The 23,783-nt window shown below is 40.2% G+C and overlaps 1 protein-coding gene across 5 annotated transcripts in view; it reads right to left on the bottom strand.

Moving 5' to 3' along the window:
• Positions 1-1,066: 1,066 nt before the first annotated feature.
• The window catches only part of LOC136873919 (peptidyl-prolyl cis-trans isomerase 1), a 250,589-nt gene continuing 227,872 nt past the window's right edge, over positions 1,067-23,783 (bottom strand). For 4 of the 5 annotated variants that reach the window (XM_067147266.2, XM_067147267.2, XM_067147270.2 and 1 more), the window contains 4 exons: positions 23,343-23,441; positions 22,965-23,098; positions 3,085-3,217; positions 1,067-3,006 (listed from right to left, as the gene is read on the bottom strand). In XM_067147266.2, coding sequence (XP_067003367.1) covers positions 1,428-3,006; positions 3,085-3,217; positions 22,965-23,098; positions 23,343-23,441 — 1,945 coding nt within the window. In that variant the 3' untranslated portion in view covers positions 1,067-1,427. The remainder of the gene's footprint in view (positions 3,007-3,084; positions 3,218-22,964; positions 23,099-23,342; positions 23,442-23,783) is intronic. The other variant, XM_067147268.2, reaches the window with a different exon arrangement.

Here is a 23,783-nt window from a genome sequence, read left to right as displayed (position 1 = left end):
AAGTCAAACAAATCTGATTTGACTGCAGGAAGCGAAACCAGCGCGGATATTCAAAACCGTACAATAATGGTTCATCCGCGCAACTGTTAAATGCACTCAAAATCCGTATATTATACGGAAAAAACTGGAATACTTGGTTGGTATGCCAATATAATATTATGACTACAACTATCTCATTTAGGACCTAAAACAAGTTACCATTCGAGATCTTGACTACACTTGTATGGTATGATGAGTTGTACAGATAACAGCTTTACGACACAATCACTGTGGAGCTTCTACTTTTGCTTTAATCAATCTATATGAACACCAAGCAACGAGTACAATATACCAACGTGCCGGGAAAAATATTCACCTCAACAGGAATGACTATTCACCATTTAATCACTAATATAGGTTATGTTCTTCCACATGGAACATCAGTGTATATTGCTTCCAGAAGCTACAAGCAAATAAAACTCAATAAATATTAAAAAAACAAACCCCTTGGCACTACAGCCCTTGAAGGGCCTTGGCCTACCAAGCGACTGCTGCTCAGCCTGAAGGCCTGCAGATTATGAGGTGCCGTGTGGTCAGCATGGCAAATCCTCTCGGCCATTATTCTTGGCCTTCGAGAGCGGGGCCGCTATCTCATCGTCAGATAGCTCCTCAATTCTAATCACGTAGGCTAAGTGGACCTCAAACCAGCCCTCAGGTCCAGGTAAAAATCCCTGACCTGGCCCAGGAATCGAACCCGGGGCCTCTGGGTAAGAGGCAGGCACGATGCCCCTACACCACGGGGTTCTGTGAAATTAGTGCAACTTTAATCTTACCACTTGTTCATCTATGCCCACGTGCTACATGAAATGAAGTTCCACTGGTGTTTTCATGTATTAGTTCATAGCTTCCCCTTTTTAGTATTACCGCTTCGAACATATCCAAGTTAATACATCTGTGAACTAAAAGTGGGCTGATCTTGATGTTTGGTGGGTTGAAACAATTACCGCCACTCTCATCATGAATACATTTACTGAAAGCAAAATGGTCCACAATATTCAAAAGACTAGCACAAAAACAACACAAGCAATAACTATATACACATTTTTATTACGACAATTTAGGTCTAAACACTGTAAAATATGAAGAAAGACTGAATACAGAATGAATTACTAGGAGAGAAAATATCTGTACATATTTCATAAAAATAATATACAAACGTGTAATTAACTGAAACCAACAATCTGAAACTGCACACCAAGTACGGCAGTAAATCAAATATACACAATGCTTACAGAGTATAACTGAAGACAGAACACAATTGATGCAAGTCACTTTCCTACACAAGATTAAATCCAAATTAAATGATACACAGATATTAATGAGAGTACCTTCAATGGAATGCCATTCCATAGAGAATAAAATCTATCCACTTACGTACATCAACATAATTACCAGTTATTAGATTTCACAAAAGACTTGTTTCTCTCTTTCATTTCTTCCTTTTTTTGAGCTTTCACTTTGTTCAGAAATTTATCCATTTCCTCTATGCTATTCTCTGGTGGCAACCTAGGTCCTTCAGGAACCTTACTTCTTGAATTTTTGTCATCAGATTCTTTCTCTGCCCATTTTCCATCATATGCTTTGCGATCCACATAGCTGCTTTCACGTGAAGGAGGGCCACTAGAAGGCAGGGGGGGCAGTCCATAATCATCATCATCAACAGCCTCTCCCTCACTAAGAGGTTCATCACGTGATTTACTTGAAGATGGACCTGCCTCGTCTTTCTTGTTTTCTTCAGCAATATATTTATTTATCTTCTCTTTAGCTGCATCAACTTTCTTCATTGGATCATCATCCTCTCTACTGTAACTTCTCCTATCATCACTACCTCTTGATCGTGGACGATTTCCATCATAGCGGCGACTATGGTAGTCCTTATAACCAGAACTAGGTTTGTAGTGGAAGTAACGCCCTCTTCCTCCTCTACCTCTTCCTCTGTTACCATAAGGTCTGTTACCACGGCCTTGCTGATATTTCTGATGAAAGTTTCGTCCACCTCGTTGCTGGAAACCACCTCTAGGATTTTTGAAGTTTTGAAACCGAGGACGGTAATATGTACCGCGATTACGTGGATAACGGCCCTGATATTTGTTCATGTGGTAGTCATGCTTTCTACGCCTATCATCAGACACACTCCTACTGCGTCTATGATAATCATCAGAACGTGATCGACTGCGAGAATAACGATCATATGAGCGGCTACGACTACGATAGGAATGTGATCGAGAACGGGAACCAGAGCTACGATACCTTGTGTACGACCGAGAACGTGAACGGCTTCCATACCTGGCATATGAACCAGAACGAGATCGTCGTCGATCGTAGGAACCAGACTTGGAACGACTACGATTCTTGGGATAAGAACGGGACCGTGAGCTGCTATTGCTTGATCCACGACTGTATTTGGTACGAGAACGTGATCTACTGCGTGATGATTCTCTAGAGGAAGTACCTTTAGCTTGCTGTGAAGGTAAGGACTTCTTCTTTTTCCTCTTCTCTGAAGTTGTGGTAGAATCACTATCACTATCAGTTCTTGGCCCTTTTGGGGGAATGCTTGATGAAGCTGTAGCACCAGTTTTACTACTACTTGTAATAGTAAAAGATGTTTTAGTAGGAGGTACACCGGGTGGCAAAGGTGGTAATTCTTCAGTCTTCTTATCCATTACACGAGAATTTATGCGGAATCCTCCTTGAAATTTGTCCACAAATTGCTGAGTTTTAGCAACAGAATCCTCACGAGCATCATCAGGGTTTTCTTTCTTCACTTTGTCAGAACCTGATTTATCGGATCCATCTCTTACTTTCCTGGAAGGAAATTTGTCTTCAGTTTGTAGTTTTTTCTTATGGTTCTCATTTTCATCATCACTGACAGTTTTATCTGGGTCATCTTTAATAAATATGAATCTCTTCTCTTCTACTTCATCCCATGGCTCCTTATCAGTTTGTACTTTATCCTTCTTTTTAATCCTGGAAGAAAGAAAAGAGAAATACAGTCACAAGTACACACATCACAAGTCAGTTAAGTACTAGTAGAGAATACCATACCTAGCACTGACAGACCCAATTTGCATCTTCCATTTAGCAGACATAACAGTGGGAGTTTCTGCCTGCGCAGGTTTGCTCTTAGCACTTCCTGGAGGCGAGGGTGACTCAGCAAACATGTCCATCTTTTTCTTTTCTACAATACAAAGAGAAAAATACACCAAAATATTATAAGAACAACTGAAAACAAATCACTGAATTTTTAATCTACCAAATTTTCTTTATGCAGAGTTGGTTGTTATTAATTGTACCACATATTTTCACTAAGGCTAGATAACATACTAAACCTTAATGGTACTAATGAACACATCAGACACTAATACCAGACTGTCACAAAGACATTATCACACTAGCATCTTTGGGTTGTGAACACGAACAATGAAATACTATTCCCCTGAACAGCTTATTCATTATCCAACCAAACATAATTTGATGATGATGGAGGTGATTGTTTTAAGAGGCCAGACTTTAGGATCATCAGCCCAAACGCCCTGAAAGTAAACAAATGATATAAGGAAAATCTTCGTTTGTGAAGGTGGTTGTTTTAAGAGAAAGTAACAATAACAACCACCACCACCAAACTACATGTGGTAGAGGGACTTGTCCCAGAGATATTTTGCAAGGTATCTGAATATGACAACTACCTATAACCATGTCCGACAATGAATAAATGCTAGCAATCAGGATTCTAACCTCACTTGTGTCTCTTGGAACTCTGATGATGCCGAGTACTAAAATGACACTGATAATTCAAATGTAATGCATCATAGTGTCCACAGAAATTCTCTCTTGAGTTTCCCTGACCTACTAAAAAAAATTTCCATGACTCACGAAAACTGAGTGACAAGTTAATTTATCGAACAGAATGTTTTACAAGGAAGAAAAAAGAATATTCCAGCCTCCACTGTCCCCGTAGCTGGTCTAATTCTCTCTCCACTTCCTTTTCCTTCCTTCTTTTAAAATTATTTATTGAAAAACAACTACATTACATATAAAAATAAATATTTTAATGGTAACATTTAATATATACTTTTATCTTATAATTACCAAGGAACAAAGTTACAACTGATTTATTAACAGAGCAATTCAAATATGAAAATTATTACCACAGTAATCTAATACCATTTCATGTGGATTAAAGCATTCTTGAGATCGATGATGATGCTTGTTGTTTAAAGGGGCCTAACATTCTTGAGATGAAATAAAATGGCGTATGGCTTTAAATGCCAATGTGGTTAAAATTCCCGACCCTGTCGGATATCGAACCCAGGATCCCTGTGACGAAAGGCCAGCACGCTAACCATTTAGCCATGGAGCCGGACATTCTTGAGATCAAAAGCAATATTAACTTGTGTTTGTTATTGCATAAAATAAATGTCATTGGGTTTGTTAAGCCATTGAGATTTGGAACAAAAGATGTGTTGACATCAAGGGTGGTAGCAGTGACAGTTCATCGATACTCTTTTATATTCCTCTCTTTCCTTATTTTTTTCTTTTGTAGTACAGAACAATAATAAGATGGCTACTTGGGACTGACAAAAGATGTCGAGGCTTACGTTGAAGTACCTGAATATAACTGTTTCATTTTTATCGAATCTGATATGCTGGTGAGCGAAAAATTATTGGCGACCATAACAGAACACAGAACACCTATAGAGACAAAGACCTTAACGTGAAACTTAATTAAATTTTCGATTACCAAGTCAACACTTGCAGATCATGAAGATTTACAGCATGAATTATATTGTGCAATCAAATTTAAAAAAGCAACACGAAACGCATTAGCAGAACAGTTAAACTTTATCAACAGTGAAATTGTCGAAGAGAATGTCAGAGGCATAGAATTCAACAAAATGAGAAGAAAACTAAGTTTCCTTTTCGTTATTACAAAAGAAGAACGAAGAACTACAAAAACTTTACAGTAAGGTGCTAAGCTTAAAGATAGATACTGGCTACACAGATGTAGATGAAAAGGCTACACTGGCTGGTAACTAACTACCAGATCCAGTTTCTAGAAATAGGTGTGTGTCAATGAAATTTTAACCTCAAAAGATGTCCTGCAAAATACAAGTAGTGCAGGGAACAGTGTGGACATTGCACAGAAACAGAAGTTCAAACCCCCAAAGTTCGAACTTATGAAATTTGATGGCGATGTGCAGCAGTTGGTGCAATTTTGGGGTCAGTTTGAGAAGATAAGACAAAGATCCAGACATTGCATCTGAGGATAAATATCAGTACTTAGTGCAAGCTACAGTGAAAGGTTCCCGAACCAGAGAAGTTCTCTTTTGTGTAAATGGCAACTACTTTGGCATAATTCTGCCCAACGACCAAAAACATTCTCTCTCACATGAAGCAAATGACTTTTTAAGCCTAAAAGCATTGGCGAGATTTTAGGCCAAAGTAGACAAACTATAGTCATTGCCGGTTGAGGCGCTGGCTTTCTGAGCCCAAGTTGGCAGGGTCGATCCCAGTTCAGTCCGGTGATATTTGGTGCTCAAACATGTCAGCCTCATGTTGGTAGACTTGCCAGCAAATAAAAGAACTCCTGTGGGACAACATTCTGGCATCTCCGAAAATTGCAAAAGTACCAGTGATTAGTGGGATGTAAAGCCAATAACATTATTATTGGCATATCATCATAATCAGTGTTTTCTAAACATGATTATGAGTGGAAATAGGGCACTCAGTTGTGGTTTTTCAGTCTACGATGGAGTTTCTCTATTTAGTTTTTCCTGATATGCTAAAAGAGTTTAAGTTGTAAAATGACATCCTTCCCTGGAACGTGAAAGTGGTAAATTATATGATTGAAGAGAACTGAAACACCTTCACAATAATTTTTTGCTTGTTTACAATTTGCTTCACATTGCACTGACATAGATAGGTCTTAAGGGGACTTGGGATAGGAAAGGTCTTGGAGTGGGAAGGAAGCGACCAAGACCTTAATTAACGTAAATCTCCAGCATTTGCCTGGTGTAAAAATGGGAACCAACAAAAAACCATACTCAAGGCTGCCGACAATGGGGTTCGAACTCACTATCGCCTGAATGGAAGCCCACAGCTGCGCGATACAAAACACGCAACTGCTCGTTCGGTTATCCTGCACACCATGGCATTCCAAGAAACGAAAAGAAATCCATCAGATTAATCTCCAAGCACAAAGTAGTCATGACCATGAGAAGCCAATTATACCCATCAATATAATCAGTACTTTAAGAAATAAGTTGAGAAATCATTAGTTTCTGATTATAATAAAGAGTAACAGAGTATCAACCTACTAGTTATGAAAAAAATTGTATTTGTTAACCTACTGCTAACTTTTTATTTTGGACTTTGCTTTACGTTGCACCAACACAGATAGGACTTATGGCGATGGTCATACAGTGAAGGATAAATGTCATGCCTTATACACAATTCAAAAAAAAAAAGGGGGGGGGAACATGTTTGGGGGGGGGGGAACATGTTTCTGAATGTATGCCATGCTCCACAAAACAATACCTCACACCTTTATTCTTTACCGTTAAAGTATACAAAAGAACATTGATGGATTCGCGTTCAGTTTCAGAACACAAACGGAAATGTCCTAAGTGATAACAGTCGTCCAGGGTGGATTTTCATCACAGTTGGAGAGCTTCAATATGGCGTATATCTCTTCCACGAGCATTTATCACAGCTTGACACCTATATGGCATGCTCCGTATAAGCCGATGGAGGTCACGTTACGGTATCAGGTTCCATTCTTCAATGAGAGCCTGTTAGAGGTCCTGGAGAGTCTATGGTGGCACAGGACATCCACAAACTCTTCTGTCAAGCTTAACCCACACGTGCTCGATGGGATTAAGGCTGGGACTCACTGCTGGCCATTCTATCACTTGAATGTTCAGTTCTCAGAAGACAGCTCTGATGGTGTGCGCTACATGAGCCCTGGCATTGTCATGCACGAGTACGAATTCAGGGCCAACACCGTATGCAGCAACCAACACATGCTGTAGCAGTATCGGCTCGATGTACACCGCAGCAGTAAGATTAACACGGATGACGACAAGATCCGTATGACCATCAATACTGATGCCACCCCACACCATCACAGAACCCTGTCCGAATCGGTCGCCTTCCTGGACAACATTTGGCATGTACTGCTCACCAAGGTGTCTCCATACACATTGACATCCATCACGCTGTGTCAAGGGAAATTAGGACTCATCTGTGAACAACACAGGTTTCCATTGACGAAGTTGCCAGTTGACGGGGGGGTACGGACAAACAAAAAGCGAGCTGCGCGATCTTGCTGCATTAAACAGGACGTCTGGGTCATAAGAACACTTCTCTTAACCTGTTCCCTGCTGTCTGGTCAGACACCGTGACTCCAGTGACCCTCCTGAGGTCTTGACACAGTTCTCTGGCAATTGCTGAACAATGCCGCAATGCACAGATGGTCAAATACAGGTTATTCTGTGGGGTTGTCATGCGTCCACAACCTTGTCCAACCCTCCTTGTGAACTGGCCTGTCTCATTGTAGCGATTCCACAAGTGGTGAATAACTGACGGAGAGACACTGAGATCCACAACAACATGACAAAGTCCATCCTTCCTGAATCAAATTGATGGCCCTTGCAGCTTAAACCTCGTTAAGATATCTTATGGGATGTGCTGGTTGACGTACAACATGTTCAAATGACCGCAGTTGTCTGTGTACCCCACAACACAGGGACGCGCCTCTATTCACTTTGTTTTGAGGGGTCACCTGACAGTTTAATGCTATGCCTACAGGGAGTATAACTTCAATTTGACATACCCTGAATAGCTAAGGTCTCGGGTATGCTGTACGGCAATTTGAATCCCATCTACCAAATTAATGTTCACATACTAGATGCTACACAACATGTTCTCCTAATTATTTTGAACTGTGCATTTCCTAAAACATTAATTTCAGACTTCAATGTTAGGTCCAAAGAATCTCATTCACAGTGACAGAGAAAAAAGCTGTGAAGTCAGCTTAAATAGGCCAAACATATGACGACAAGTGTTATGCATGCAAGCATGCATCCTCAACACGGGGATAGTAAAAAAAATTAACCATTGCATCATAATGGAGTACACTACCATCTTTGGCCAGTCCATGGTTGGAAAAATGTTAACTAACCATAGGTTCTCTCTTTTGTTATGATTCTTTGATTTTATAAAGAACTACCTCATGTACCCGTGCAACGCTACACAATTCTACATTTGAAATGGCGCTTCTTTTAATGTATCCAATTTTTCCCTTCATAATTCAAATATACATTTTTTTGCTAGTGGCTTTATGTAGCATCGACACAGGTAGGTCTTATGGCAACGATGTGACAGGAAAGGCCTAGGAATAGGAAGGAAGCGGCCATGGCCTTAAGGTACAGCCTCAGCATTTGCCTGGTGCGACAATCGGAAACCACGGAAAACTTTCTTCAGGGCTGCCAACAGCGGGATTCGAACCCACTATCTCCCGGATGCAAGCTTACAGCCACGCGCACCTAACCACACGGCCAACTTGCCTGGTAATTCAAATATACACTAATTGACCTGGAAATTATACATTTTCCAGCTAACTCATTCTTGGTTGCCAGCGTTTCATCCCAGTGAGCCAATCTGGCTCATCGGTTGGAAACTAGCACACATACCAAGATGTATTGTTAGCGCGTATAGTGGAGGTACACTGAGACGAACCACTGGCAACCATAAATGAGTTAGCTGGAAAATTTATTTCCAATAACAAACCAATTAAAATTGAGAAGCTGTGTTAGGGAGATGACAGGTGCATGGTAAACTGTAAGTGACCAAGTGGGAACAGTCAATGAAGTTCCAATCTGTAATGGAAAAATGTGAGAAACTTGGGCTGATAAGTAAAAAGTGTGGAATGGGTGCGTAGAAAACTACAGTGTTTAGAAGGTGGTTGTTCTCTCAAATGGCCTGGCCTTCTCAAAGTAACTGTCTCATTCGCGCGATCAAGTCTATGGTTGGTTCAGCTGTGTTTGCGCGGATGGAAGGAGCGGAGGGAGAGGGGTGGTGCAGGGGTGTTTTGGGGAGGAGTGGTGGTGAGTTGGAGAGATGGAGGCGGGGTTTGTTTATATTATGGAAGTTCTGACAAATATATAGAATGAATGTTTCAAGTAGAATGTTCTCTTTCTCATTGACTTCATTTAAATTGTGAGAGGGGTTCATAAACTGATCTGAATTGATGTGGACGCTCTCGCTAACGCTGAGCAAGGTGCCTTTTTGCAGTTTGCTCATACTGCAAGATCTTAAGATATTTATCTACTGAAGTGTATTCGTGGCTGGAAGCTTTATGATGTTCATTCATAACTGAAAAATGATTATATTAGAGAGTGTTGCAATGTTCGGCGTATCTTATGACAAAATTGCGGCCTGTTTGACCAATATAGCTGGTAATACAGGATTGGCATTCTAATTTGTAAACTCCAGAGTTCAAATATTTGTTATTAATTTCTTCACGATTTTGAATAAAGTTCTTATTCTTTAGCACAGGATTGTCAGATTTCGAGGCACGTGCAAATGTTCTGGAGGGATTTTGACGACTCAGTAGCTTTCCTCTTTTCATGGTCTTTGGAACTACCAGGCTAGTAGTTGATGCACACTGAACATTAACAAGCACCTCATCTTTAAAGAAACCAAGTAGTGGATCCCATTGCTCTAACAGCCTCTGCAGACACCTTCCTAACGATAGCCACCTTGTGCAAACATGTTTGTTTCAGTATATTCTTCGTTTCCTTGTTGTGAAGCTCTTGGAATTTCTTAAGGCGTTCATTCCTCTAAGATGTCTACTAATATTTCATCGACTTTAACAGGCGAACTGCTTGCAACTTTCTCAGCAGCCAAGTTAATTAAATGGCATGAGCAACCTAGTACGAAGACAGATGACTTGTGCTTCCCTAAAAACAGCAGCAACTTCATTTTTCTTCTAATCTTGACTGGAGCATTGTCCAAACAGAACGCTACACAATTTTGAACTATAGCTCACTCCACGTTAAGAAAACAGTATTGCCCTTATGACAGCAGGGTTGCCATATCGAAAGGCTCTACTCAACACCATGACGGGAAAACACCGGCACACAAATTTATGAAATTCAGTATTTAAGTTGAAGACAAAATTGCGGAAGACACCAAGCTACAAATTATTTTTATGAACTAAAGAGAACAGGAGTTTTACAGGGACTATTTGTGTTTGTACAGAATCAGAGGTAAACTAAGGCACATGGAAAACCTCTGCATTGAAGTGTAAGGCAAACTAGGGAGAAAATAGACTAATAATGTGTATAGGCTCGAGGGTTGCATTTAATTGCATTTAATACATTTCTCCAGGCAATAAACGCTACAAAACCAAGGCAACAAATAAATACTGTAGATGATTCTAAACAAGATCACAGTATTAATGATAAATAAAGAAATCCCACAGAGAGGCTAATCGCATAACTCTCACTCAACACAAGACAATCACACACCGATTTAAAGCCTCAAAACACACATGCAACAAATAAATGCTGTAGATGACTTCACTAGAGAAGTGAGCTGCCAGCGGATCACAGTGAGAGACTACACAAGGCGTGTACCAAAGCAACACAGAAGGAAAATGAAGGAAGGCAACGCTAAGCTTTCAACATTCAAAGACCGAACATTACTACCTATTGGCCATGGGTACGTACTGCAAGGCGCAACTACAACTTGCAGAACCGTAGGTCGGTAATGTCTTTGAGGTTGAGCCAGAGCCCTGAAGCCTGTGGTAATGTGATGGGGAGGGCCCACGTAAAATAAACGGCGGATGGTTTGCGTGGATGTTGACGGGGTGGAAGGAGTACCTTTGGTTGTAGGGCTGTTCTGTCTTACGTTATGTAAAAAAAAAACAAGGCATCACTGGGATATGTGTTTAATTGTTTGTACAGTTGAATGTGTGCCGTAAAACTACCTTTTTCTACAATATTTATCCATTTATACAGGTGAAAAGTTATTTGTTGCCTAAAGGCAACAGTATGCAGTAGAGGGTTAAGAAAGGAAATAAATTGAAATGTGAAAATTATAGAGGAATATCTCTGCTGTGCATACCATAATAACATCTAAGTGTCTAACGCAGAAAGCAGAGCAGGATCTTGGAGAATATCAGTGTGGATTTCGTGCAAACTGTTCAGCAATAGATCATATCTTTACAATGAGGATCATCCTCGAGAGGTGTTATGAATATAACATACCACTATATAAACTGTATGTTGATTTTAAACAAGCGTACGATTCAGTGTGAAGTGGAAAACTACTCATCGAAATGAAAGCCCTTGGTTATCCTGGGAAACTGATTAGGTTGGTGAAAAAAAAAAAAAAAAGAAATGAAATGGCGTATGGCTTTTAATGCCGGGAGTGTCCGAGGACATGTTCGGCTCGCCAGGTGCAGGTATTTTGATTTGACTCCCGTAGGCGACCTACGCGTCATGATGAGGATGAAATGATGATGAAGACGACATTTACACCCAGCCCCCGTGTCAGCGAAATTAACCAACTGTACCGGGCGGTACACCTCCATGCCGCTAATTCAAACTTTGCGCCAGTTGAAACTCCTCTGCTGGAGGAAGTCTGAACTTTATCTAATGTATTAATGTTCAAGTTTCTCAGAAGATGTCACTACTTGGAAATTTTGAAGTTTCTGAACTGGGTCGTTTTTGATGTATTTTTGTTTTACCTGTAGTAAGAAGTGTGAACTTTCTCTTCTAGAGGACACTACTGAAGAACTACAACAGTGCACCCTAGTGCGTAGTGAAAGAACTGTTTTTTGGAGAAATTTTTATTTCAAAAGTTTGTTTCTTGTTAAATTTCCTTCTGTTATTGTTTAAGTTGGCTGTATAACCCTTTCTTTCCCCTTGTTTTGAATTTAGCCAATCCCGAATTTCTTTAATTAATTTATGACCAATCAGATGTATCTTCCTCAACGGGGATATGCTGCTTAACCCTAGCCAATAAAGTTTTTGTGGGAGGGTGTTCTCATTCCTCAAACGCCTCGAACTTTCCGCGAGAGTATATAAACTGCTGATTTTAGGGGCTCCGGGCCACTTCTGTACTATCTTTCAGTGTGTAAAGTACATAGCAGGGGGCGGGAAGCGCCTCTTTCTTCGGGCAGCAGAACAACAAGGTAATGGCCGTTTAAGAACTTCTTTTCTTGCTAGCTCAGCAGTTTAACTCTCGGGGCAGGTCCGAAACCTTTCACCATGTAACTTTCCTCTAAAATGTAAAGACACTTAGTTTCAATTCTATCTTTTTAAACTAAAAATTTGGGATAGAGAGTGCTTAACCCTCTTGAACTCCCACGCATATTGTTTTGAGGTGAACTTATTTTTAACAACCGATTCTTCCTTAATGTAATGTAAATTGTTTATTTCTAAAGTCACCTCTTTAGTATGGGATTAGCCCTTGCATTAGCGGCCTAGAGCCAGTTTAGGTTTTAAACAAATGTATTAGGAGTGCTGCTTGCCTCCTCTCAAATTGGTATTTTTGAGGCCATGTAATTAACCTTTTCTCTCTTAATAGGCCTCAGTAGGTTGGGTATTTTACCCCTGTTTTCGTGTCCGTGGAGGACAACTTGAAAGTGGAGTTTGGTGTGGCCTTTGATAGGCTTAAGGTTTGAGAGCGAGTGGCTCTTTCTTGAAAATTGAGAGTTGTATGCCTCGAGGAGGCTTTACTGTGTAATTTTGGAGCAAGTGCTCCTGGGCATGAATGGGGTTTTCTGCCCCTCTGTGAAAACTTATTTTGGAGTAAAGTTGGGCTAATTGCCCAAGAATTGTGAATTCGGGGCTCGAAGCCCAAATCCTGTAAATACTGTAATTGCACTTTTGTTGCCTTGCTACTCTGTACCTGCCATGCTTGTTATTTCTTAATTTTGAAAAGAAAATATAACCTTGTTAAATTTTATCTTAACTTTAATTTCTTATTTTGAGGCCCGTTCACCCCCGCACCTTCTTTCACCTCTGCAAGTCCACGAAACTCCGTAACACCAACGATGGTTAAAATTCCCGACCCTGCCGGGAATTGAACCCGGGACCCTTGTGACCAAAAGCCAGCATGCTAACCATTTAGCCATGGAGCCGGACAAGGTTGGTAAAAACAGCTTTAACAGAAGTAATGTGTACAAGGAAAGGTATCGCAAACCTTCAATGTAAAAGTAGGTTTGAGGAGAGGAGATCCAATGTCTGCTGTCCTCTTCAATATTGCTTTAGAAACAGCTGTGCGTACCATCACTGCAAATCATGAAAGGAACACATATCACAGACTAATTCAAATACTGTAAAACCTCGTTAATTTGAAGTCGTTGGGACGCAAAAATCGGACTTCGAATTATGTGATTTTGAATTAACCGCCAACACGTACTTTGGAAATGCCAACCCTTGCGGCGTCACACCAACGCATTATTACAGAATACACATTTTCTAAAACAAATGTCAGCTGAAGCCTTATATTTCGGACCAGTGAGTTAAACATTGTTTTATGGCCACATTCTTCAACCATGAATTTGGAGGTAAAACTCGGCCATATGTGAGAGTAATGACTTTGACCATCATCTTGAATGTGATAACACTTTGATTAACTCGAGTTGAAACTCGAAGGTGTGAGTTTCATGATACGTGCCACAGTTGAAAGATTCGGATGCCTGTCCACTTCCTGGATATTGTCTTCATTAGTAAGCGATTTCACAACTTTTTCAATATCTATAACAAGGCTACCACAGGACAAATATGTACCACACTAGTCAACTTCACACGAATATGTTCCTAATCCTTACGTAGTCTAACAAGCGACAAATATTCACTACCCTTCACCGCGTCACTCAACACAGAATAAATTTCTAACTTCTGAATGGAATGCGAAATACAAACAGGCTTAATGGGTTATTCAGCAATATCCATGAAAACCGGAAAGCAAAACTGAACTTTCTTGAGGCTAATGGCTTGCTTCCCGAAGCTATAATTTATTCTCTCAATTTCCAGAATTCAAGGCCATTTCCAGTTTTTGCGTAACTTTTCCTGCCCTGGCTCCTGGGACAAGGGCTGTAATCTCTGTTGAAAATAATGTTCCTTTCACGGGTGATGACGAAGAACAATTTCAGGGCTGGAAAAAATGTGAACGTACTGAGCGGTAATAATGAAAATTCGTGACGCAAAAAGTGAGGTATGTTTAAATAGATTTCACCCGACGTAAATCAGGACTTTGAATTTACGACGTGCTAAGTGAGAAATTGTCTTAATGAGGAAGGCACTACGAGGCTTCAGTGTATTTTCTCAGGTCTGGTTAACTTTTGGAAAGGCTATTCCCGAGTAATTTATAGTGAAAAGGTTATCATGATACATATGAGGTTATGTTAAGTTAGGTGACTAAATAAGAAAACTGAAAAGTTTGTCACAGAAGCCAATGGCGTGATACTACTAGAACTTTTCAGAATAAAATTGAACATACGCATTCACGTTATCTCGGAATTACAAAAAGAACCTTACAAGTAAACCGTAGTATGGAAATCTGCGAAAAAGGAAGTTTTGAACAAACAGATTGCTGTTTCATACCTATTTTAATGTGTGAATCTTTCCCCAACTTCCACAAAAAATCGGATATAACATCAATCCATTATAGCGAGTAAATTTTTCGCCCTTATGAATTCTCGCTATAACGACTTCTACTGTACCAGCCAAATACTGAAAAGATGATCCTGACAGGCCCTCTGTGATCTGAAACCACACTGGTTTTCATCAAACTTCCTTTCAACCACTGATCGCACCCTTCCTTCCAAGATGTTAGTGTACACTTTGCCTGGTATAATGATTAATGAGATACCTCAATAGTTGTTGCAATCCTTCCTGTTCCCTTGCTTATAGATAGGTGCAATTACTGCTTTTGTCCATTCTGAAGGTATCTTACTAACACTCCATGCTAATCTTATTATTCTATGAAACCATTTTATCCCTGTCTTCCCACTATACTTCACCATTTCAGGTCAAATTGCATCTATTCCTGCTGTTTACGACAATGGAGTTACCATCCTTTTGCACTTCATAAAGTGCTATTTCTCCAACACCCGTGTCCTCTTCCCCGTGCGCTCGGGTGTTTGCGACATCACAAGGAAGATACCCTTTTACATTGAGAAGATTCTCAAAATAGTCCTTCCAACATTCCAGTGATTCCCTGGGATCTATTATGAGTTTGCCTAACTTACCAAAAACACACTCATTTCTTTTTTCAATCCCTTCTTAAGGTTCCTAATTACTGTCCAGAAAGGTTTCCCTGCTGCTTGACCTAGCATTTGCAGGTAATTACCAAAATATTCCGAAGACTTCTTCTTGGATTCACCATCTATTTGTTTTGTTCTGTTTCTTTCCTCTACATACAATTCCCTATCTACATTAGTCCTTGTTTGGAGCCATTTCTGGTATGCCTTCTTTTTACATTTGATGATGACTATGATGAAGCTTGTTGTTTGAATGGGCCTAACATTTATACAGATTCCACCCAGAGAACCAGTCGTGGTGTAAACATGAGCATGTGGTTCGTTTAACATTTATTGGTTACTGCTGGCACGGGACACTTACGCAGAGATATGAAACTAGTTCGTTAGCCACATCACGGCTAATGTGAACCTACATGCAAAATGTCTGAAATATAATTCCTCAAATAATTTAAGTCAGAAAAATACACAAAAAGACTATTTGTATTCATTGCTGTTTAATGCAGGCAAGCATTTCAAATTGAAGAGCGCCTGGGACGCATGTGCTCATGCTTGACCCACCACTGTGAGCATAGGAAGCAAGCAGTTACAGTGCGTAAGTGAGTGGGTGAAACATTATTCGTTCTTGTGCAATATGGATCACCGATTTGAGTTCGTTAAGGATTGCAAACGGAAACCTCTGAAAAGTGGCGAGAAGACAACTGAATTGAATGCATTTCATAAATTTTGTGAGAAATATCCGACTTTAGCTTTAACCCTTTACTGCATACCGTTGCCATTAGGCAACAAATAACTTTTCACCTGTGTAAATGGATAAATATTATAGACAGAGGTAGTTTTACGGCACACCTTCAACTGTACAGTCAATTAAACACATATCCCAGTGATGCCTGGTTTTTTTTTTTACATAACATAAGACAAAACAGCCCTACAGCCAAAGGTACTCCTTCCACCCCGTCAACATCCACGCGAACCAACCACCGTTTATTTTACGTGGGCCCTCCCCATCATATTACCAAAGGCTTTAGGAGTACCTCTGGCTCAACCTCAAAAGACATTACCGACCTACGGTCGTGCAAGTATACTCGCGCCTTGCAATACGTACCCATGGCCAGTAGGCAGTAATGTTCGATCTTTGAATGTTAAAAGCTCAGCGTAAAATCGTGAAAAATCGTGTATATATATATATATATTCCAATATGGCAATCCACATCACATACGAGTGTTAACACTGAGCGTATGCTGAACATTAAAGCTTGAAATTTTCTTCACCAAACGGAAACGAAAAATAATTCATGCAGTATAGGGTTAAAGGTTATTGTGACGTTGACATCCGAGTTCACTGGTGTTTCGGAGTGGAGCATTAATTCCATGCGCAGCGAACTACTGCACCCAAGGATTGGTAACAACACCTGGGAAATCAAAGAAGAACCAGAAACTTGTGTTAGAGATTCAGTGTGATGAATTTGTAATAAGTGCTATGCGGTGTAAAGTACAGCAGTTCTTTGAGAGAAACGAACAGCCAACAGTGGAAAAGGTAATGGATTTTGTAAGTGATGATCCGAAACTACCCGATTTTAAAAGAACAACCTTTTACAAGCTTCTTCTGGAAATAAGTTTCGAATTTGTTAAAAGAAATAAGAAAAACCTTGTTTTGGATCACGAAGACATACTGCTTTGATGGAGGGATTATTTGAGCAAAATTCATGCACTTAGGCATGCTGGGCGAAAACTGTATTATTTGGATGAAATATGGGTAAACGAAGGACATACCACTTCCAAAGTGTGGGTAGATACAAACAAAGCGTAAGAAACAGGCATTCAAAGCAGGATTAAGTACAGGTCTAGAAAATCAGACAGGAAAGGGAAGACGACTGATTTTATTGCACATAGGAAGTGAAGATGGGTTTTAAGAGGGTGGAGAATTTATGATGGAATCGAAGAAAACTAATGATTTCCGTGAGGAGACGATGGGTTAAGTTTTTACTGCATGGTTTAAGAAAATTTTACCTCTGCTTGAATCGAACAGTGTGATTGTGATTGTAATGGACAATGCATCATATCACAGTATTCCCACCAGATTGTGGCGTAAGGATGACATTATCACGTGGATGGAGGCAAAAGGTCTTACCTACGAGAAAGATATGGTGAAAGATGAACTACTCCAAGTGATAAAGGCTCACAGTGTGATGAAAACATACGATAGGTTTGTTATTGACACACTAGCACAGGAAGCAGGTCATATGGGGTTGAGACTTCCTCGTTATCACTGTGTTTTGAAACCGATTGACTTGGTGTGGAGCCAGGTGAGGGGGCATGTTGTACACAATAATAAAACCTTCAAACTGGCAGAAGTCAGGAAATTAATTAATGAAGCTCTGGTGAACGTAGCCGCTGAAATGTGGCAAGCTTTTATTCACCACATGGCGGCGGAAGAGCAGACATTCTGGAAATTGGACGGTCTGTGCGATATAACTGTGGATCATCTGGTCATTAATCTGAAAGGCACAAACAACAGTGATGAAGAGACGAAAAAGGAATCTGACTTGGAAGGAGTTCGTACTTTATCAGATTCTGATTACGTAAAATACTGCACTTTACTAATTGTTTTAATATTGGCCTTTCTATGTTGTATGTTCCCCTCTAGAATTTTATTTTATTGAATATTAAATGTGTAAAGTTTTACTTATATGTGCTATTGTGATTGATTGATTTATGTATTTATGTTTCGGCCCCACATTCAAATCTGCCTTTCTACTCTGATATGTTAAATATTCAAATGCCATTTACCACTCGATTGTTGTTTATTTCTCATGGAGAGAGAGTATAATTTGACTCACAATCTGCATCACATTTGCGTGTCAATCAGTGGTATCCGGCAACAGTCTATTTAAGGTTAACTCTGATGTAATCGCCGCAATCAAGCGAAGTAACGACAGTTCCAAGACAGCCCACGTGGTACGAAATGAGATGAAATGTAATGACAATTTAAAAGTCATAAATCATCCACTAACCAGAATTCAAAACATGACGACATGGATGTGAATTTGAAACAATCAGTGGATGACCCGCTATGCCCCTCATTCCCAGAAACCAGCAAAAAACAGTAGTATTACTGACCAAGGGACTGCTTCTAAAGCACAATGCTGAATCGATGATGCTTGTAGTCCAAAGGGGTCCAAAATCCAGGTCATCGGTCCCTCATAATGGTACTTATCGCTGGGAAAGTAGAACCATGGTATTTGTCTTGTTGCGATAATACAGTAAAACCTTCAAGGGGGGGAGGGAAAATGACAACGGATGTGGGAAAACTATAAATGCGGGTGACATATAAAATAGGGGGAAAACAAAATTATAAAATAAGAGTATTATATTTGGGCATTTTTCATTATATAATAATAATAATAATAATAATAATAATAATAATAATGGCGTGGTCACCCGACCAGGTGCAGATTTTTCGATTTGCTGCATGATAGGCAATCCACGCGCTCATAAAAATGCACCTCTACCTACGACGAATCCTAATGCATAAGTCGGCGCTCTCTCTCTCTCAGAGAGAGAGAGAGAGAGAGAGAGAGAGAGAGAGAGAGAGAGAGAGAGAGAGAGAGACCCTGAACTGTCGGAATTAACCAACAAAAGTTAAAACCCCGACCCAATCGTGACCCCTCGAACTGAAGGCCAACACGTGCTAACCATTTACCCATGGAGCCGGACATCCTCATACTATACATAACGGTATCAAAATATTGAAATCATGAAGTACGCGATGAGAACAAAAAGCGTGACTTTTACACCATTTTGTTTCACTTTTCCTTGCATCGCGTAGTCATTAGAAAACCTTCGAGGTCGGTTCTCTTATTGCAAATTAATTATATACGTGGATACTATGGCGCATAACCTGTATTTCGGTAAAGATTCCATATGGAAATTCTAAGTTCCCATAGAGGGAATTAGATTCTTTTCCACCAATAGAGCATATCTAAAATCAGATCAAAAATTAGATGGATGGCTTTTCCGGCGTTTGCTCTATTAACCAGCGTTTCGTCTTAGGTCCGACACTAGACTCCTCAGAGTGGGATGTGAGGGAACTTAGAATTTCCATTTGGAATTGCTAGGCGGGCATTAATTCCTTTGTGGAGTTTTATCTCCCGTATGCAGTTATCAGACTGTGCTTCAATAAATAAGCTTCTGGTAAGTTCACCTGCATACACCCCAGCGTCAGTGGGTAGGGTCTGACACATCCCACTCTGAGGAGTCTAGTGTCGGACCTAAGACGAAACGCTGGTTAATAGAGCAAACGCCGGAAAAGCCATCCATCTAATTTTTGATCTGATTAAAGATTCCATAGACCATTCGCAAACGATAGGTTAGAGATCGTACATGGCGCGGCTCGGAAAATGTCACAGAGGTTGGAAATTCAACAAGGCAAACGATATTATAGCGGTGCTAAGCGATGCAGCCAACTTGGGATTTAGTTTCAAGACCAGGCTAGTGAAAAGATTATTGGTCTGGCTTGGTTAGATCCGACTTGTAAAAAGACAACTGCGCAGGGGGCAACAAAGTGGTCACCAGGCCTCTAGCATCCCACACACATCACAAGGTACAAGGCGATTAACTACTCTGTGACTAATTAAAACATACCCGGTGCACGCTGAAACTATTTTAAACTGTGAGATTTTCTCATTTTCAACTAAGCTGGCAGCCCTAGCCAGCCAATAGCACAGAAAATGGTGGCAAATTAGAGTTTTTCAGTGCCTCCATTTTAATTCTTGTAAATAAGAACACTTCTAGGGGCCGGTTAGTGGGTCGAGGAGAAGCGTTGGCACCAGGAGGCTTGTAGTGAGGTTGCACGAGAACAACCTATGGACAGCTCTCCAGCCTACGAGATCCTTAATCAAGACTAGCAACTCAATCGCTCATACATTTTTGCGTAACATGTCGCCGCTATTATATGCTAGAGTATTCAACTGTTGCTTTAAATTCAAAAAACTTTTACGTATATTTTTCTTAAATATGATCAATACATACGGGAAAATTGTAAATGAGGGCTAATATTTTTTTAACAATCGATACGATAAAACGATAGTTCGAGGAACGATAGATGCGGGGAAATTTAACATTGGTTTACATGGAACATTTTTGGGACTGAATAAATTGAACAACGGATACGGGAAAACAACCGTTCCAGAAAGGATGCATCGAGGTTCTACTGTAATGAAAAGAAGCGTAGACTCGCGGTATTACACACATTATGGTACTATTCACAGGTATTGTAATACATGTAATGCAGACCTACGGTGTTCCTCACATTGCGGCGCTATTTACAGACAACACAAACATATACGGTGTTCCTCGCATAGGTGTACAAATCACAGGGACTCGTACTATCCCGTGGTGTTCCTACCATAGGTACTAATCATAGGCAAGGCAGACCCAAGATGGCGCTCACCCATGGAGTCGCTCATATAGTGGTAGTAATCACAGGTACTGTAAAACTCACCCTGATTCACACACTGTCACTACTGATCACAAACCTATTGTGTATCTAACATAGTGAGACTATGCGCAAGTAAAGGAGGCCCATGGTGTTCTCCGCGTGATGGTACTAATTACAAGTAGTCTCATGGTTCTAATTCGATCATTCCTGGGTCGCCTGTTTTAGTCGCCACTTACAACAGGCAGAGGATACCATGGGTGTATTCTTCGTCTGCGTCCCCCACCCACACGAGATGTGTGTTTGATCCACGGGAGCTATTTTATTTTGCTCAAGTCCGCTGGCAAGCCAGTTAGGACCCCCCCTATCCGCCAGCTGGGATGCCATGTCAGCGTAGTAGGTTCGTGGCTTTTTATGTTTACAAACTGCTCTCACTTTATCATTCTACCAAGATGTTTGCTTTTTCCCATCTTTACACAGTTTGTCCTGAACATTCCCTTGCTGTTTTGACTACAGCATCCCTGTATACCAGCCGTTCTCTTTCTACATCCTGAACCTGCTTACTGTCCACCGTTTGGAACTTTTCACTAATCATATCCATATACTTCTAATTTCCTTGTTCTGAAGATTTTCTACCCTTATCCATTTACAGGATTTCACTTTATCATTGGCCCACAGATACTTAGTTCCCTACATATCAGATGGTGGTCTGTATTATCAAAAAATCCCCAGCATACCCACACATTCCTGACATATTTCCTGCTTCAAAGTCGGTGCTCCCAAGTGTAGCGGTGAATAGCCTTATGCTTGAAGAATGTATCTGGAACTGCTAATCCTATACTAGCAAACACTCACCATTCCTATCGGCTACCAATAGCACTATTCTATCCCTGCTGTTGACCCTGACTGCAATGTCACTCAATGCTTCATAAAATTTATCAACTTCATCCTCCTATGCACCCTCACATGATGAATACATTGGAACAATTCTCGTCCTAATTTCTCCAATTGCCAAATCTACACATATCATTCACTCATTTACGTGCCAAACAAAAACTAAGTTGAATGCAATATCATTCCTGATGAACAGTCCTACCCAACACTCTGCCCTTCCCTTTTCAACATCCGTCAAGTACATGTTATAATCTCCCATCTCTTCCTCGTTATCCCCCCTTACCCAAATATCATTAACTCCTAACACATCCAGACACATCCTCTTTGCTGACTCAGCCAGTTCTACTTTCTTTCTTCCTTCCATAAGCCCCATTAATATTGATAGCTCCCCATCAAATTCCATTTGTTCGCCAAGTTGCTTCCAAGGAGTCCCTCGCCTGTCAAATGGAAGTGGGATTCTGTTACTCCCATAGGTCTGAGGCTTGCTTAAAATGTTCTCAGCTCGGTAAATTCTGTGAAGCAGGATGCTACCCAACTTACACATAGTCCAAGTGGGGATCTCTCCTCTAACGGGTTAGGTACCACCGGTGGATTGTACTGTCCTAGCCGCCTGAGCACAAGGAAGGCCATGACTCGGAATGTGTTCGAGATGCCCACTCCCATTCCGTAGCAACTGGTATCCCGACTCTCAGGACCACTAACTTTGTACTATGCCACTCAGCCATTGCCCATGGTTCACGAACTAGGACATGACTATAGTAACCCACTCAATGAACCATCGTGTAACAACAGCAAAAAAGATATCAAAACTACCATAGATTAATTCTGAAAATATAGTAAGATGTTCTGCCTGAAGTGGAAGACCAAATATTCACAAATAATGAAGAGCAACAGAAAAGGCTCTGTATTTGTAGGGCGAAGACATATCTTGAGAATATAGCGCTTCAACTCATTACTGTTAGCATTCTGAATAATAGTGCTGGTGAGGCTACAATCCAAGTTCATGTGGATGCAGAGAAAAGTAACATTTACTGAAGTGCAACAGATTCTGAAACAAGCAGAAAGGAGCCCATTTGGGGTCAAGAAGAAGTTGATCAGAAATTAATTAGGAGTAGAGTGCTCGTTTATGAACACAACAATGACTGAAAATGTGGAATCTGCTTTTGTCTCCCCTTTATGTTGTTCCCTAAACCGATGTTTTCATCCTTCCTAGCTTCCTATCTGTATTACATATTTCAATAAAGGCTCATGCAGGCTTACTAATCAAATGTAAACACATCAAAGAACAAGTATCTTAAAGGAGAGCATAACACTAACCTCTAATTCGTAAACTTTCCTCCATTTTAGGGTCATCATGATGGACAAACATCACCTTAGGAGATACATGTTTGCTCTTCCCAGGACTAGATGAACGTCTCTTTTTCTCCTTTTCAGTTTTATCCTCATTTCTGCTGCAACAAGCAATGTTACAACACTGACTTCAATGTAACTCATAAACAGATGTACATATCTCAGGCAATATATATCAGCATGAAGGAAATACTTCAATTGGGAAATATCCAAGCTGAGATGTGAATACCTGTCATCCAATTTCTCAACCGAACAGCTGTAAAATACGGATACCATAAATAGGCAATAACAAAAGATAGGCTAACAGGTACACACATGAAAAAATAGTAGCAAAGATTAACTTACACTTTAGACAGACCGGTATCTTTCTCCACTTTAGCATAATAAGCACTAAGTTTGGATTCCAAGTCCTCCAGGTCAGGAAGATTGTCCAGTCCAAGAAGGCTGAAAAAATTGAAAGGATCTCAAAATTAATTTTAGCTTGGACACCCATTGAATTGTAAGAAAAGTGAGAAAGAAGTGTTACAATTTGTAAATTCAGCAATTCATTGAACAGCCAGTGAAGATCATGGAAAGGGAAAATAATTGTTCAGAAAATTGAGTGGCTTCAAAATTTACATGATGAACTTTCAGAAATAGTATAAGACAAATATCCTACTTGAAAATGATACAAGGTACAACCAAATTCCAGAAAATTAAAGTTATAAAATAAGTTACACATTCAAAGGAAAGTTGAAAAAGTTAGACTAATTAGCAATATAGAGGAAAATTTCCAAAACAGGGAGG

Source organism: Anabrus simplex, chromosome 5 (assembly GCF_040414725.1).
Source record: "Anabrus simplex isolate iqAnaSimp1 chromosome 5, ASM4041472v1, whole genome shotgun sequence".
NCBI lineage: Eukaryota > Metazoa > Arthropoda > Insecta > Orthoptera > Tettigoniidae > Anabrus > Anabrus simplex.
Note: the sequence above shows the minus strand (reverse complement) of the source record. Positions and strands in the feature narration are given on the sequence as shown.